This window comes from Bufo bufo, chromosome 2, assembly GCF_905171765.1.
Source record: "Bufo bufo chromosome 2, aBufBuf1.1, whole genome shotgun sequence".
Lineage (NCBI taxonomy): Eukaryota > Metazoa > Chordata > Amphibia > Anura > Bufonidae > Bufo > Bufo bufo.
Window position 1 is genome coordinate 304,022,147 of NC_053390.1, and position 16,974 is coordinate 304,039,120.

Below are 16,974 nucleotides of genomic sequence, written 5' to 3' on the forward strand. Positions count from 1 at the left end.
CGCAGCTTGGAAAATATAATATCAATGCCCCTATTGGCTCCACTACAGTAGTAATGCCCCTTTATGTGATCCCATACAATAGAAATTTCCCCTTTATTTTCTGTGGCACCAGAAGATGCAGATCCAGTTGAAAATAGTGTTTGCCCAGGAATCCAGGTAGGCCCCCCGTTCTCTGTCTGCAGAGCCATAGTCGCACGGTCAAGCTTTGCCTCTACATTTTTCAGTGTTTACAAGGAAGAGTTATATTACATTAAAAGAGAAATTTGTTTAGTGAGTTTTTATATACACTGGACATATGCTCACCCAATCTGCATTAGTTGATCCTGAGGGGTGCACAGAAACATCAACATGGTTTCAAACTTCTATACAGGTGCTTATGTGTTTCGATCAAAAATTATGTTAATGCTATGATTAAGATAATTAGGGGTTTGAATCCATGTTGATGTTGTAAACAAAGAATTGAAGATTTTATCCACTTCGAAGTTCCGGATTTTTGCATGCATTTGGTGAGTTTTTATGTATTTGTATACTTTATATTCTTATTTTATAAAATAATTTAATGGAAATAGATCTGGACATTATGTTTATTTCATACTAATTAGCTTACTTTAAAATAAGTGTTTTAGTATAAATGGGGAGGCACAAGTTGACTTCTTCTCCAACAACAGAAAACACTGCCTTTGAGAATAGGAAAGCAATGAATGCTTAAATTAACTGGATTAATCATAAACTCTATAATTAGTAATCTAGGATGTTGTTTTGAAAAACAACCTATATTTTCCATTTGACACTTTATATTCATGATGTCTATGCACCAGTGGTCAGTCAAGGGTGTAATTTTCCATACCAAAGTATAAAATAACCAATGTATTTTGGGCCATGAGAAAAGCTGGTATTGGTTGCCAGACCTCCTTAAGTTCCTGTGAGCAATCTCTGAGAATTCACTCATCACAAGGGGATGGTTTTATTTGTCATAATGATAAATATGTAAATTAATTTCATTGACTTTGGGTTTAAATAAGCAGTAGGGAGTCCACTGAGCAGACTCAGCACACGCAGATCCTGGGAAGAGATCCTCTGTAACTCCTCAGACCAGACATGAAGACTCTCCTGTGGTTATTCAGCTCTTTATTGCCATTTCAATGTGAGTCTCATTCAAGTATCAGTAGGACAATACCTTTAAGAAGATTTTGAGATTTATGTTTCTGTATATTTACAGGTGTCACATCACAAATCTCTATGGTGGAGTCTGGTCCTGGGATTGTGAAGCCTTCAGAGACTCTGGACATGACCTGTAAAGTGACCGGGGCCTCCCTCACTGACAGCACTAACATGCATTGTGTAAACTGGGTCAGACAACCCGAAGGGAAAGGACTGGACTAGTTAGGAAGAATATGTTACAATAATCACATAAATTATGGCCAATCTGTCCAGGGACGTTCAACTTTAACAAGAGACACAAATAAAGGAGAAGTTTATCTTAAACTCACTGGAGTGAAACCTGAAGAATCTGGGAAATATTATTGTGCTAGATACACAGTGTAACAGATGGACTGAGGACATGTACAGAAACTGATTTGCAGAAGGTAGTAAATTGTTTAATATTGTGTTATGTTTGTTTATAGCCTCATGAATTAGATCCATTTATATTTAAAGGGGTTGTCTGAGACTTAAAATTATTTAGAGGTGATCTGGCATGGTTTCAATATAAAGTACACCAATCGGGCAATGAACGGCATGTGACAGCAATTGCCTGCCATTTTTAATACGTCATTGCTGAAGCCATTTATTGGTCTGCAGCAATTCTGTGCATCTAGATAGCATGCTACAAGAAAATTTAGAATAGCACATTCATATTTATAGTTACAGGTGCATATCCATCAAGTAAACATGGTTGATAAAAAAAATTTGAATTTGTAGGCTTAGAGAGACAGTATATTAGTGTTAGGCACCCATCTGCGGAAGCCACCTTAACGCCTGGTAGATGGGCCCGACACACGTTTGATCAAAAATGTGTGCAAATAGCTTCTATTTTTCCATTTATAGTAGGTATAATACCACTTTAATTTAGAATGATCCCCATTTCTCAGCTCTATTGATTGTATGTGAAATGTTGTGCAGCCATTTTTTTATCAACTATCTAGATAGCATGTCACACTTCGGGTATGGCAGTAAGCAAAGGCAGAGGGGGGGAGCCAAAGTCTTGGAACTGGGACACTGAGTAGATGAGCCTTTTTTTTTATTTATTCTGAGACCATTCCCAGCCACCTCTCAGACAACCCTTTTAGGAAACAAGTTAGCACAAATGGCTGAATAATACATAAAGGTAGTTGTTTTATTTTTAGAGTGCATTCACATAACTGTGACTGTTTTGCGGACTAAAACAGCAAATACACAAAACACCGACACTAGCCATGTATGTCCTACATCACGGTGCGACCCATTTACTTAATTGGGTCTGCAATCCATATGTTGTGGCCAAATATAGGATGTGTCCTATCTTTTGAAGCGCAGCTGCGAGGACCCGTTTGCACAAGGAAGGGCTTTCACGTCCATGGGTCAGTGAGGCAAAAGATAGGACATGTCTTGTCTTTGGCTGAAACATGCGGATCGCGGGAGCATTGAAGTCAATGGGTCTCCACCGTGATGCGGGGTGCACACAGCCAGGGTTCATTTTTTGAGGATGAGCGGTTTGTGGACACCAAAAAGTGTGCTGTTGATCTGTATAATTATAATTATTGTTATTCTTATTTATGTGATTATATAATATCATTGTAAAATGTGGTTTAAAACAAATGATTACATAATGTACACAACAAACAACGATATTCAAAAACTTATATGTACAATGTAAAAGCTATTTAACATAACAGAAAGAGATGGAATAGAAGAATGAGATCTTTCACAAATAACAACAAAACAATCAGCTGTTTAAAGAGAAAGCAGCGCTTGTATGAGCACTGCCTTCTCTTCATTGTAACTGCAATAGTGAGCAGTGTAGTTACATCTCAGTCATCACATTTGCTTGAAGACTTCTTCCGAGCTACTCTAATTCTCTGGAATGCCCTACCCCAAGAAATTAGGTTAAATTACAATATACATAGTTTTAGGTGCACACTAACGTGGCCTATCACATCCTATGATCTAACTCCTCTCCATATATAGCCCATTTATCATCATTTTCTGAACCTGATCCTCCACCAAACTTCCGCCACACCCATGCACCAAGAAGCACTACAGATATCGGCTGGTGACTGGCTGATGCAGCTCCCCTATTTTCCCAAGATGTTTGGACCATTGTACAAAACAAACACTTTTACCTTTTGTATCACCCCTATCTCCTTTGTAGATTGCACAGGGCCCTAATTCCTCTTGTTCTAATTATTGACTTGTCTGTTGCTATGCAATTTGTGACTGTACATGAACTCCTGAATTGTAAAGCACTGTGGAATATGCTGGTGCTATATAAATAAAGATTATTATTACATTATTATAAGGTGAGGTGCAGCCAGGGTGCTAATGTTGGCACGATGGGCCTGCGTCAACACATGGAACGTCACCATGGCATGTGAAAACCGTGACACTCATTTAGTGTTACAGCCTGATTTAGCAACTGATGCATCTCACACCGGCCCGCACCTCCTCTCAAGCAGTCAGGGCTCTTCAACATCAGCAGAAGGAAGCTGTTGTTCCTTCCCATTGACTTCAATGTCAACTATTGCACCTGATGCTGCTCCTTGTCACTTGTTTCACCAGCAATGGATCACTGAGGCAATTGCAAAAAGAAACAGTATACGTGCACTCATCCAACAGCGCAGAAGCTGAACGTGTACCTGGCCAAGTTGCTGGTACTACAGTCCTTTTCTTTCCATGTAGTTAACTCTGCACATTTAAAAAAACAGATGACTTGTTCCCACCCAAGGTGGAGAGACCCAAGCCGGCATTACTTTTCTAGAAAAGCTATACCAGTCCTGTGTGACATTGAGAAACAGCCCACATTGTTTCAACAGTTCGTGTGTGGATTAAATTAAATGTTCTGACTGACATTCTACTGTTTGGCCACAAGATGCTGCTGTTTCCTGCATATATATATTTCCATATTCATGGGAGGTGTGTTTTTCAGAGCATGTAGATGGGGCAGATATATTAGAATTGAGCTGAGAGATGATGATGAAGTGTGTGTGAGCAGACAAGATAATGTATCCAGGAGAGAGAGGACCCCCTCAATGACCACAGCTGTAGCTGAGTGAAGTTGATCGCTGTCCAAGACACAGATCCTGTCCAGTGAAAAGAAGGATTGTTTCCAGGAAAGGCTGACAAGAGCTAAGGAACAAAGCTGCATACTCTGTGGGACCTCATGTTTGCTGGAGAGACTGGTTGTTCTGTTCAGAGACATCAGTGGATAAAGAGCAGACCCGGGTCGGTAGGATCATGCACACATCTCACTGCAGTTTGGTGCCTAGAGACTTAGACCAGGCCTGTAGTTAGCTAGTTAGGGTCTTTGATTTGTGTCAAGTCTAAAGAGTTGCTACTGGTAATACAAGGACTACATTACTAAAAGGGACATTGCATATTTGAGAGCTGATAAACACTAGTGATGGACGAACATCAGCCAGGACGGTTTGCGAATGCGCATTCGCGATCAAATGTTAGTGAACTGCGCGTTCGCGGCGGGCCCCTTTGACTTTAATAGAAGGCAAACCTGAAAAACCTTCAGGTCCTATTTGCAGCCACAAATTACTTACTAGAAGTGCACAAATACTCCCACAACATGGACAGTGACATACCAAAGGGGGATCATTGGCAAGAATTCCCACAAAAATTTTTGTTTTAAAATTGTTTTATTTTAGGCCACATAATTTTTATTTTAGGCCACAGAAGTACAGGCCCCAAAAATTAGGCATTCACCTGACAGAAAAGAACTTGTGATTATGTGGCTGGAGGTACATTAGGCGGTCACTGGCTAAAAATGTTACTGTCGGCCCGTACAGGCCCCAAAAATTAAGCATTCATCTGACAGAAAAGAACTTGTGATGATGTGGCTGAAGGTACATTAGGCGGTCATTGGCTAAAAATGTTACTGTCGGCCATTAGAGGCCCCAAAAATTAGGCATTCACCTGACAGAAAAGAACTTGTGATGATGTGGCTGGAGGTACATTAGGCGGTCACTGGCTAAAAATTTTACTGTAGGCCAGTACAGGCCCCAAAAATTAGGCATTCATCTGACAGAAAAGAACTTGTGATTATGTGGCTGGAGGTACATTAGGCGGTCACTGGCTATAAATGTTACTGTGGGCCAGTACAGGCCCCAAAAATTAGGCATTCACCTGACAGAAAAGGCCTTTTATGCCACTGTATATACATAAGACAAGGACCATTCTTTGTTCTGGGTGGTGGCAGATATGTGTGGGCTGGCATGAGGAAATTCAATTACACGTAGTCGTCACAGGTGTTAAATTCCTCCGTTATCCATGCCTCATTTATTTTTAGAAATGTGAGGAAGTCCACACTGTTGTGAGCTAGGCGAGTGCACCTATCGGTCATGAATTCTCCCCCCTCCCCCTGCTGCGCTGAACTCGACGAGGTGCAAGCCAAGAGTTCCATGGCAAATTGTGCCAACTCTGGCCACAGTTCAAGCCTGCACACCCAGTAATCCAGGGGTTGCTCGCTTCTGAGAGCGTCCAAATCAGTTGGACATCTGTCGGTCTAGGCATTCCCTGAAGGCTGGATCCGGAGGGCGGCTGCAATGGGTTGGCTGCAAGAATGATCTCATATTCGAAGTGACTGGTGTTCGGCTCAGTATTAGTCATGGAAAGATGGAGAGCAGAAGGGAGAGATGGTGTAGGGATTGAAATAGCAATATTTTACTTTTTATACTTGTAATAGACCCAAAAGTCCTTTGTGTTGCAGAAATACCTGTGTGTTGCAGAAATATATATTTTTAGCGCAACCTGCGCTAAATAGCTTGCAATTGTTTGGCCACTGCAGACAGCGACATTATCTGCGCTACATCTCCTGTCTAACGTGTGCGCAGCCTAAAAATATCCGTGACATCCAGTGTACTTTTTCCGTAGACGGTGTCCGCTGCAGACAGTTACATTACCTGTGCTACATCTCCTGTATAACGTTTGCGTATCCAAAATATCAGTGACATTCAGTCACATTCTTTTGCTGCTGGTGGCAGCGAGATTACCTGCACTACATCTCCTGTATAACGTTAGCCCATCCGAAATATCAGTGACATTAATTCAATGTAATTTTTTATTAGCCGCTGGTGACAGCGACATTACTTGTGTTATACCTCCTGTTTAATATGTGCGCATCCTAAATATCAGTGACATTCATTCAGTGTAATTTTTTATTAGGCAGTGGTGACAGCAACATTACTTGCGCTATACCTCCTGTTTAACGTGTGCGCATCCTAAATATCAGTGACATTCATTCAGTGTAATTTTTAATTAGGCGGTGGTGACTGCGACAATACTTGCACTGTACCTCCTGTTTAATGTGTGCACATCCTAAATATTAGTGACATTCATTCAGTGTCATTTTTTTATTAGGCGGTGACGTCAGCGACATTACTTGCGCTATGCCTCCTGTTTAACGTGTGCGCATCCTAAAAATATCTTTGACATTCTGTGTACTTTATTTGCGCATACACTTACAAAACCTGTGCTACTGTACGTGTGACATACTTGCAAGCATATATACCATTTAATATGCACAAGGCGAGCAGTAAGGGACGGGGAAGTGGCCGTGCTGCTGATGGTGCACGCAGGGGCCGTTGCCCTGGCCGCGGTGAAACTGTGCCTGCTGCCAGAGCACAAGAAAAACACTCATCCACGATACCTAGCTTCATGTTCCAGTTTGCAGGGTGGCGCAGGACACCACTCTCGAAGTCAGACCAGTGCGACCAGGTGGTCGGTTGGATTGCAGCAGATAATGCTTCCAGTCAGTTAAGCACCACCCTGTCTTCCACAAAGTCCAGTCTCAGTAGCTGAGAGTCTGGTCAACAGAATCCTCACCCTAATACTCCCTACACCCACCATGGAGAGTCTTGGCAAACAAGTGATCCCACACTCGGATATTCAGAGGAGCTGTTTTCATCGCCATTCCTTAATTTGGGGCTCTCGCCAAGCCCGCTTGAAGAGGGACATGAGGAGATCTTGTGCCCTGATTCCCAAACTCTGAAGCATCCACAGTCAGAAGAAGATGACGGTGGGGAACGGCAATTAGTGTTTCACAAGGTGGATGATGATGATGAGACACAGTTGCCAATAAGTCAACCGCAATTAGTGTCTCAAGAGGTCTATGATGAGGATGAGACACAGTTGTAAATAACTGAGGTTGTTGTTAGGTCAACAAGTCAGGAGGATGACCAGAGTGAGGAAGTGGAAGAGGAGGTGCTGGACGATGAAGTCACTGAACCAACCTGGGAAGGTGGCAAGCCAAGCGAGGACAGCAGTACAGAGGGGGAGGGATCCGAAGCACCGTAACAGGCTGGAAGAGGCAGTGGGGTGCCAAAAGGGAGAAGGCAGGCCACACCAAACAGGCCCGCAACTGTTCCCCGGAGCACCCCCTTGCGGCAATCTCCCTTGCAAAGGGGTAGGTGTTCCAAAGTCTGGCGCTTTTTTGAGGAAAGTTTGGACGATAAAAGAATTGTCATTTGCAACCTGTTCCGTACCAAAATGAGCAGGAGCGTGAAAACTAGCAACCTCACCACCACCAGAATGATCCGCCACATGGCATCAAAGCACCCTAATAGGTGGGCCAAACGCCTGGGTCCACAAACAGTGTCTGCGGGTCACAGCACTGCCCCCTCTTCCCCTGTGTTACGTGCTGGCCAATCCCCTGTCCAAGACGCAGGCCCAGATGCTTCCCGCCATGTACCTGGACCTTCGCAAGCACCATCAGCTAGCACATCCAAATCTGTGTCCCAGCGCAGCGTACAGATGTCTATACCCCAGGACTTTTAACGAAAGCGCAAATACTCAGCCACCCACCCACAGACCATAGCACTAAATGCGCAGCTTTCCAAATTGCTGGCCGTGGAAATGTTGCCATTTAGGCTTGTGGATACTGAGGCTTTGCGCAGCCTGATGGCGGCGGCTGTCACGCGGTACTCTGTCCCCAGCCGCCAATATTTTTCACGTTGTACAGTCCCAGTCTTACACCAGCATGTGTCCCATAACATCACTCATACCCTGACCAACGCAGTAATTGGGAAGGTCCATTTAAAGACTGACACAAGGACAAGTGCTTTTGGCCAGGGACGCCACATTTCCCTGACGGCACACTGGGTGAACATTGTGGAGGCCGGAGTGGGTCGAACCCTGAGATGGCACAGGTGTTACGGACGCCAAGGATTGCGGGCCCTACTTCTATCAAGGTTTCCGCTGCCACTGACATTAGTGGCTGCAACCCCCCTTCTCCTCCTCCGCCTCCTCCTCTACTTCCACCTCTGAATTATCATCTTGCAGCACCAGTCAGACATCAGTCAGAAGCTGGAAGCAGTGTAGCACTGCAGTGGGGAAGCGTCAACAGGCCGTGCTTAAACTGATCTGCTTAGGTGACAAACAGCACACCACCGCAGAGCTGTGGCATGGGATAAGGGACCAGACTGAGCTGTGGCTCTCGCCACTCAACCTAGAACCAGGCATGGTTGTGTCTGATAGGGCCGTAACTTGGTGGCGGCTTTGGAGCTCGACAAGCTCACACACATACCATGCCTAGCCCACGTGTTCAACCTAGTGGTTCAGCGGTTTCTCGAAACCTACCCCAATTTGCCTGAGCTGCTGGTGAAGGTTAGTGTTGAGCGAGCATGCTCAGCCAAACTGCTGTTCAGCTCGAGCATTGTTATGCTCGGCACATGGCGGTACTCGGCTGAGTACCGCATGTGCTCGAGCACCATGCTCGATTCTCCTTCCCGCAAGTTTCGCGGCTGCTATGCAGCCAATAAATGTGCAGGTAAGTGCTGCCCTCACTGTAATGCCAGTAGCCATGTTGGGTTCCATCAGGGTTTTTGCCAGCACCTACGTTAGTGGCTCCAACCCCCCACTTCTCCTCCTCCGCCTCCTACTCCAATTATCCGCGTGCAGCACCAGTCAGCCATCAGCCGGTAGCTGGAAGCAGTGTAGCACTGGAGTGGGGAAGCGTCAACATGCTGTACTGATGCTGATATGCTTAGGGGACAAACAGCACAGCGCCGCAGAGCTGTTGCAGGGGATAAGAGACCAGTCTGAGCTGTGGCTCTCGCCATTCAACCTATAACCAGGCATGGTTGTGTGTGATAATGGCCATAACTTGGTGGCAGCTTTGGAGCTCGGCAAGCTCACACACATCCCATGCCTAGCCCACGTCTTAAACTTAGTGGTTAAGCGGTTTCTCAAAACCTACCCCAATTTGCCAGAGCTATTTCCGCAAGTCATCGACAACTTCAGCCGGTCTGTCAACGCTGCAGCAGCGCTTGAAATTGCCAGCTCACCGGCTGTTGTGCGATGTGAGCACGCTCTGGAACTCCACGTTCCACATGTTGGCCAGGCTTTGTGAGCAGCAGAGGGCAGTAATGGAATATCAGCTGCAACATAGTCGTCGCCTTTCCAGTCAGCTTCCACTAATCAGAAGCAAAGAGGGGGCATGGATGTTTGACCTCTGTGAGATTTTAAGAAACTTTGAGGAATCAACACAGATAGTGAGCGGCGATAACGCTTTTATCTGCGTAACCATCCCACTTCTGTGTCTACTCAAATGCTCGCTGCTCACAATTAAGGACGACGTTTTGCATATGGAAGAGGTGGAAATGGAGAAATAAGAAATTACACAGGGATGATAGCCAGACCACCCTCCCTCCGTTTTCTCAGCGCGAATTGGGTGATGAAGAGGAGAAGGAGGAACAGCAGGAGACGGTTGCCTCCGCTACAATTCCATCTGTTCAGCGTGGGTGGGCAGAAGAGGAGGAAGAGGATCAGGAGATTGAGAGTGATCCTCCTGATGACGACAGCGAAGTCTTGCCTGTTGGTACTCTGGCACACATGGCTGACTTCATGTTAGGCTGCCTTTCCCGCGACCCACGCGTTATATGCATTTTAGACAACACAGATTACTGGGGGTTCACCCTTCTCGACCCCCGCTATACAAAGAGAACCTCTCATCTCTCATTCCTTAGGTGGAGAGGACGAGCAAAACAGTGCAATATTAGAAAGTCCTTGTTGAAAAATTGCTCCAAAAATTTCCATCTGACAACGTTGGCGGCAGAGTCTTTAGTTCCTTGGCCAACCAAGGAGGGGAGACAAGGGGAACACACAGCAGTTCCAACAGAGGCAGGGCAACACTCTCCAAGGCCTGGGACAGTTTCATAACACCCCGCCAGCACCCTCACCCTGATACGAGGCCTAGTGTCACAAGGAAGGAAAGGTTTTGTAAGATGGTGAAGGAGTACCTAGCAGACCGTGTCAGCATCCTCAGTGATCCTTCAGTGCCTTACAACTACTGGGTGTGCAAGCTGGACACATGGCACGAACTGGTGCTCTACCCCTTGGAGGTGCTGGCCTGCCCTGCCCTGCCACCAGCGTTTTGTCTGAGCGGGTATTTAGTGCTGCTGGTGACATTATAACAGGGCAACACTCTCCAAAGCCTGGGACAGTTTAATGACACCCCACCAGCACCCTCACCCTGATGTGCAGCTTACTGCCGCTAGGATAGAAAATTTTTGGAAGATGGTGTAGGAGTACATAGCAGATCGTGTCAGCGTCCTCAATGATCCCTCAGTGCCTTACTACTGCGTGTCCAAGCTGGACACATAGCACAAACTGGTGCTCTATGCTTTGGAGGGGCTGGCCTGCCCTGCCGCCAGCGTTTTGTCTGAGCGTGTATTTAGTGCTGCAGGTGGCATTATAACAGATAAGTGTATCCGCCTGTCAACTGAAAATGCTGACAGGTTGACTCTTATAAAAATTAACAAGGCCTGGATTGCCCCAGACTTCTCGAATCCACCAGAGGAAAGCGGATGAACAAAGGCACTTTAAATGTGTTGTTTAATGTACTGAATACACTGTATTCCCATGCACCCCTTCCACCACAAAAAAAGGGTATATGGTTAAATCTTCCTTTTCTCATCCTCCTCCTCCTCTTCCATCATATCAACATCCTTATGGGATTATAAATCATATGTATGTACATAATATTACTTACACATCTCCAACTCTTATAAATAATAATAAAACACGTGGACACAAATATTTTTGGTGGAATAAATTAGGCCACGGCCGGCTTTATTAAAGATTAACTTAATCCAAAATTCAACTGTATCAATATAAACCAATAACTTCATAAACAAATAATTAGACCAGCCATAAGCTCGGCCTAAACTTCAGACTTAACTCGTCCGCTCACCAATTCAGTGAGCGACTTTACACCCTCCTTCTAATAAAGCAGCCGTGACAAACAAAACAAACCTTCAACAGGGAAGGGCGGGCGGGGGCAGCACCTCCTCCAGACGCTGATGAGATGACAGCCTAACACTGCCTGCTACCGCTACTATATAGCCCTAACCAAGGGGGGCCCTGAAACTGTCCCACCAATGAACTAACTGTTGCTGGGCATCCCAGGCTACCCTGCCCAGCAACACTACCCCATAGGTCATTTAATGACCCAATAATTTACCTCTGCCCCAAACCCCTCAGCAACTACTATATTTAGCTCACCTATACACACTTTTAGGCGGGAAAATTTCCCGCCACAACTATACCCAAGCTAATGGGATGATTATAATCCCATGCGGATCCCTCTTTATAATTCCGGGATCCATACATGGGATTATAAATCATATGTATGTACATAATATTACTTACACATCTCCAACTCTTATAAATAATAATAAAACACGTGGACACAAATATTTTTGGTGGAATAAATTAGGCCACGGCCGGCTTTATTAAAGATTAACTTAATCCAAAATTCAACTGTATCAATATAAACCAATAACTTCATAAACAAATAATTAGACCAGCCATAAGCTCGGCCTAAACTTCAGACTTAACTCGTCCGCTCACCAATTCAGTGAGCGACTTTACACCCACCGGACCATGCCGGCTAACCAGGCGGCATGGGCCCCACCCCACCCATAACTATCTCAATTATAGCTTGCATGTCCAAATTGAAAATGTCCAAACCGATCTCTGACAAATGAATCTTGTCTGAAAAATAAAGGCCGGGCAAACCACCTTCAAGGTCCACGTGTCGAAAAGAAAACCCCCAGATTAATGGCATAAAACGAGCCATAATTCTATTCAAACGTATCCTAATCTTATCCAAATATTTAAAATTGGAACAGGATAACCAAAGTAAACGTGGAATCATCTCCGAAAAAACTAAACGGGCATCAGGGAACAATCGCCTAGCCCTTACCATAGTACGTTTCATACAAAAGGCCAACTCAATGGTACCAAATTTGCCCACATCATTGGCCCCCGCATGAAAAATTATTACATCAGGATCAGGGTATAAATCACACATTTCCAACAGTACATCCATCAAACCTTCCCAACGAAGACCCCTGACTCCATTCCAGTATATTCGAACCGTATCTGTGGACCAAGACAGGTTATCACCGTACGATCTTTTTCAGCTCTGCGATGGGCCCAATATACGAAAGAATGGCCAACAATCCATACGGTGAGACCTGCGAAAACTATAATATAAAGATCATCAGATCACAGAAATATCAGGACGAACATACATTTTAAAACAATTAGACGACCATCTTCCAATCCGTTTAATCACTGACGCACTCAAACCCGACCGAGCCGCCGCAGTGGCGGCTCCAATCCGGAAAGAATGCGACGTAATCCGGACACCATCTAAACCCAATTCCTTTAAACATTTTTTTAGCACGGACCTAAATTGATATTGCGTTAAAGGAGAAGCGTTTGCATGCACAAAGAAAGCATTACCACCCCTTGGTCTACGAAGCCAATACTGAGAAATCATACTCACCGGACAAATACCACCAGACCCAACTCTGTTCACCCGGATCCATGTACCCTTACCTGACTGATCCATCTTTGACGTCGGAAGAAAGAACAAAACATAATTAACATGAACATGGACATGTTTCAAGGCCAAACCCAAACCTGCCTCACTATTTCTTGGAAACAACTCACTAATTCTAAAAGCACCAAAAAACATACAACAAAACGCGGTGGAAAATAGCAACTCCTCAAAACTATCAAAACAAACTAAAGAAGTAGCATGACATAACGATCCTAACAGCGTGGGAGAAATAGGACATCTATTGTCAGGAGAACAATTACCACGCTTGTAACCTTTTAACATCTGCTTAATCAAGAAATAATCTAACAAAGAAGGAGAACCTAAAATCCGAAGAAAAAAAGAAACACCTGACAAAACCCTTAAAACGGTAGAGTAAGCCAGACCCTGCCTAAACAATGCCACACAAAATGCTAAAGCAGCAACCTCGCCACTACCATGAGAAGACCAACCTCTATCAGCTGTAAAACTGCACCACCTAAACCACGAACGGCTATAATCCGACCAGGTCGCCGGAGCCACAGAAGACTGTAAGTAAGACATACCTAGGACCAAATCAGATTCCACAGGTACACAGGGCACGATTCCCCTTTCAGATCGGCCCCTCCTGCCAACTGTCGGAATGTCTGAAACTGAAAACGGGAAAGCGAATCAGCAATTGAATTATCTATTCCAGGGATATGGCGAGCTTTCAACCAAATATTTAATCTTAAACACAGAAGAACCAGATGACGTAACAATTTAACTACTAACGGACATTTTGATGATAAACAATTAACTGCAAATAAAACACCCTTATTGTCAGTATGCAAAATAATTCTTTTATTGGAAAAACAACTCCCCCATAAAACTAGCGAAACCACAACAGGAAACAGCTCTAACAAAACAATATTCTTAGTCACCCCATTCAAAATCCAAGCAGGATGCCATTTTTCTGCACACCAATGTCCGTTCCAATATGCACCAAAACCGCAAGAACCAGCAGCATCCGTAAACAAATCCATAGAAGAAGCTAAAACAAAATCTTCCTGCCAATACGACCTGCCATTATATAGCTGAAAGAATTCCAACCAAATCATAAAATCTTCTTTAACCTCCCTAGATAAACTAACATGAAAACCCGGGTTCCTCACCCCAGAAATCTTTGCAGACAATTGCCGACAAAACACCCGGCCCATCGGCATAATCCTACTGGCAAAAGCTAACATACCCAAAACCGACTGAATCTCCTTCACCTTAGCTGTACGCTTACTAAGCAATGAAGATAATGCCAAACAGATTTTTGACACTTTTTGTGACGGAAGACAAAATTCGCCTTTCACAGAATCTATGACAATCCCCAAATATTCCAAACAATTAGTAGGGTACACTGTCTTATCCTCGGCTAACGGAACACCAAACTCAGAACAAACTGCAAAAAAGGATTCCAAACTTTCTAAGCATGCTGAAGACTCCGCTGGACCAATGAACAGGAAATCATCCAAATAGTGCGTCACCGCACCCCGCATACACCTAACTGCTACTACCCATTCAATAAACGAGGAAAAAACTTCAAAATAGAAACAAGACAAAGAACAACCCATTGGAATACATTTATCAAAATAAAATAAACCCTGAAAATGAAAACCAAGTGAGTTAAAACAAGAAGGATGTACAGGTAACAGGCGAAAGGCGGACAGAACGTCCGCCTTTCCCATTAAAGCACCTTTACCAAAACTACGTATCAGGTCTATTGCTGAATCAAATGTGGCATACTTGACCGAACACAATGCTTTATCAATCTCATCATTTAAGGATGTACCATAAGGAAATGACAAATGATGAATCAATCGAAAAGCATTGGGTTCTTTCTTTGGGACAACTCCTAATGGGGAAAGACGAAAATTGGCAAAAGGCGGAGAGGAAAAAGGACCAGCGATCCTGCCTAACTCCAGCTCCTTTGCCAATTTATCCCCCACAACCACAGGAAATTGGTCAACTGAAGACAAATTATTCACCCATTCACAACCTACACCAGAAAACGATGGCAACTGAAAACCCAAAGCAAAACCGTCAAGTAGCAGCTCCGCCATCTTGCAATTTGGGTAACGTTCTAACCAAGGACGCATGGTCACCAGATTTACTGGCGTCCATGCTCTTTGCAATAAACTCTTTTGTGGATGGCATGGTAGGCATGTTAGCTCTTTTATAACAGCGAACCATCGGGTGGCTGCCCCCACAAAAGGCACATTCATGGCGATATTTACATGATGCCGGCCACCTACACTGCGCTTCATTGAAAGCAAAGCAGGTGCCCTTTTTTAACAATTGAGACTGCGGTACTGCAGAGGCTGACTGCTGTTTTGGGGCAGAATAAGATGAACGTTGCGGCAACAATAAATTAAGCCACAGCCCAACATCCTTTGTGCCCCACCGCATGCTAGGATATACGGACAGCCTCTGTCTGAAATTTTCGTCATACACAAACCAGCCTATCCCTCCAAAATTCTTATACGCCTCCAAAACATTATCTAAATGTTGAAAAAGGCCTGAACATTTTGCAGGAAATTTCTCACCCATCACGCTGCAAAAGATACAGTATGCCTGCAACCAATTATTAAAGGTACGAGGGATCGGGCTTCTCCTATCCTCTTCAGACTTATCCTCCCTTCTATCTAATTTAGCGACAAAATCTTTTGAAGCAGGTAACAACGACAAAATATCCACAAATTCATTTCTCCATATCTTCTCTTTGACCGACATGGAGAGATGAAAGCCCAAAGGTGAAATATCACATGGCAACATTTCTTTATAACATGACTCTGACACTCCTCCACGTTTAGCCACCGCTGGAAGAGGGAGAGAGTCATCACTATCATAATCCCCTCCCGTCCCCCGACCGCTAAAACGCCAAGCATCAGAAAAATCGCCTGCCGTACCAGCCGGTTCAGGAGCAGGGGGGGGAAGAGGAGCAAAACCCTGTAAAGAAGAAAGTACAGAAGACAAGGACGCAATAACGGTGCCCAGTTCCCTGGGGAACTCACCACCCGCTGGAGCAGCACTCCGGACACCAGAAGAAGATGCGGATGCCTCTTGTCTCTGCTGCGTCACGCTTTCTAAGCACACACCGTCCCGCTGCTCAACGCCGGAGCGGAGCGGCAGAGACTGGTGCTGCACAGGCTGTGGCTCAATTCTGCGTCGTCTGCGTCCATGTTGCCGCGAAGTATTTCCAGGGGGCTCAAGCGGTAATCTTCTCACAGCAGGACCTTCCTGGGAACCAAAATGCTGCAGGGCAGAAGCGGAACCAAAACGCTGCTCCAAGTTTCCTGGGGACGCAGATTCAGGACGGACCTCAGCCTGTGATGTCATCCCCAAGCGGCCACTTCCGGTTTCTTCTACAGCAGCACTTCTCCTCACTGATCTTCTCTGCTCCGGAACAGACCTACAGGGTGAAGGAGAGAAACGGGTGCGCTGCCTCTTCTCTCTTCTTGAAGAGCGCAGCGCAGGCACCACAGGGAGATCTCCAGATAGGTCAGCTGCAGACACCGCCGGGACCGGAACATCGCCAGGATCGCACACCACCGCCGGAACAGCCGCAGATGAAGACCAGTCAGCTAAGCAGGATTCCAGCCAGGACGCCGTCTCTCCATCTCCCGCACGCCTCCGCAGCTCAGCAACGAAATCCTCCATCACCAGGTACGCAGACAGGCAGCACCTCCTCCAGACGCTGATGAGATGACAGCCTAACACTGCCTGCTACCGCTACTATATAGCCCTAACCAAGGGGGGCCCTGAAACTGTCCCACCAATGAACTAACTGTTGCTGGGCATCCCAGGCTACCCTGCCCAGCAACACTACCCCATAGGTCATTTAATGACCCAATAATTTACCTCTGCCCCAAACCCCTCAGCAACTACTATATTTAGCTCACCTATACACACTTTTA

General features: G+C 45.1%; 1 protein-coding gene across 1 annotated transcript in view; it reads left to right on the forward strand.

Moving 5' to 3' along the window:
* The first annotated feature begins 1,048 nt into the window (after positions 1 to 1,048).
* LOC120989007 overlaps positions 1,049 to 16,974 on the forward strand; it is a 769,594-nt gene continuing 753,668 nt past the window's right edge. Inside the window, exon 1 of the mRNA XM_040416849.1 lies at positions 1,049 to 1,144. Coding sequence (XP_040272783.1) covers positions 1,099 to 1,144 — 46 coding nt within the window. The 5' untranslated portion in view covers positions 1,049 to 1,098. The remainder of the gene's footprint in view (positions 1,145 to 16,974) is intronic.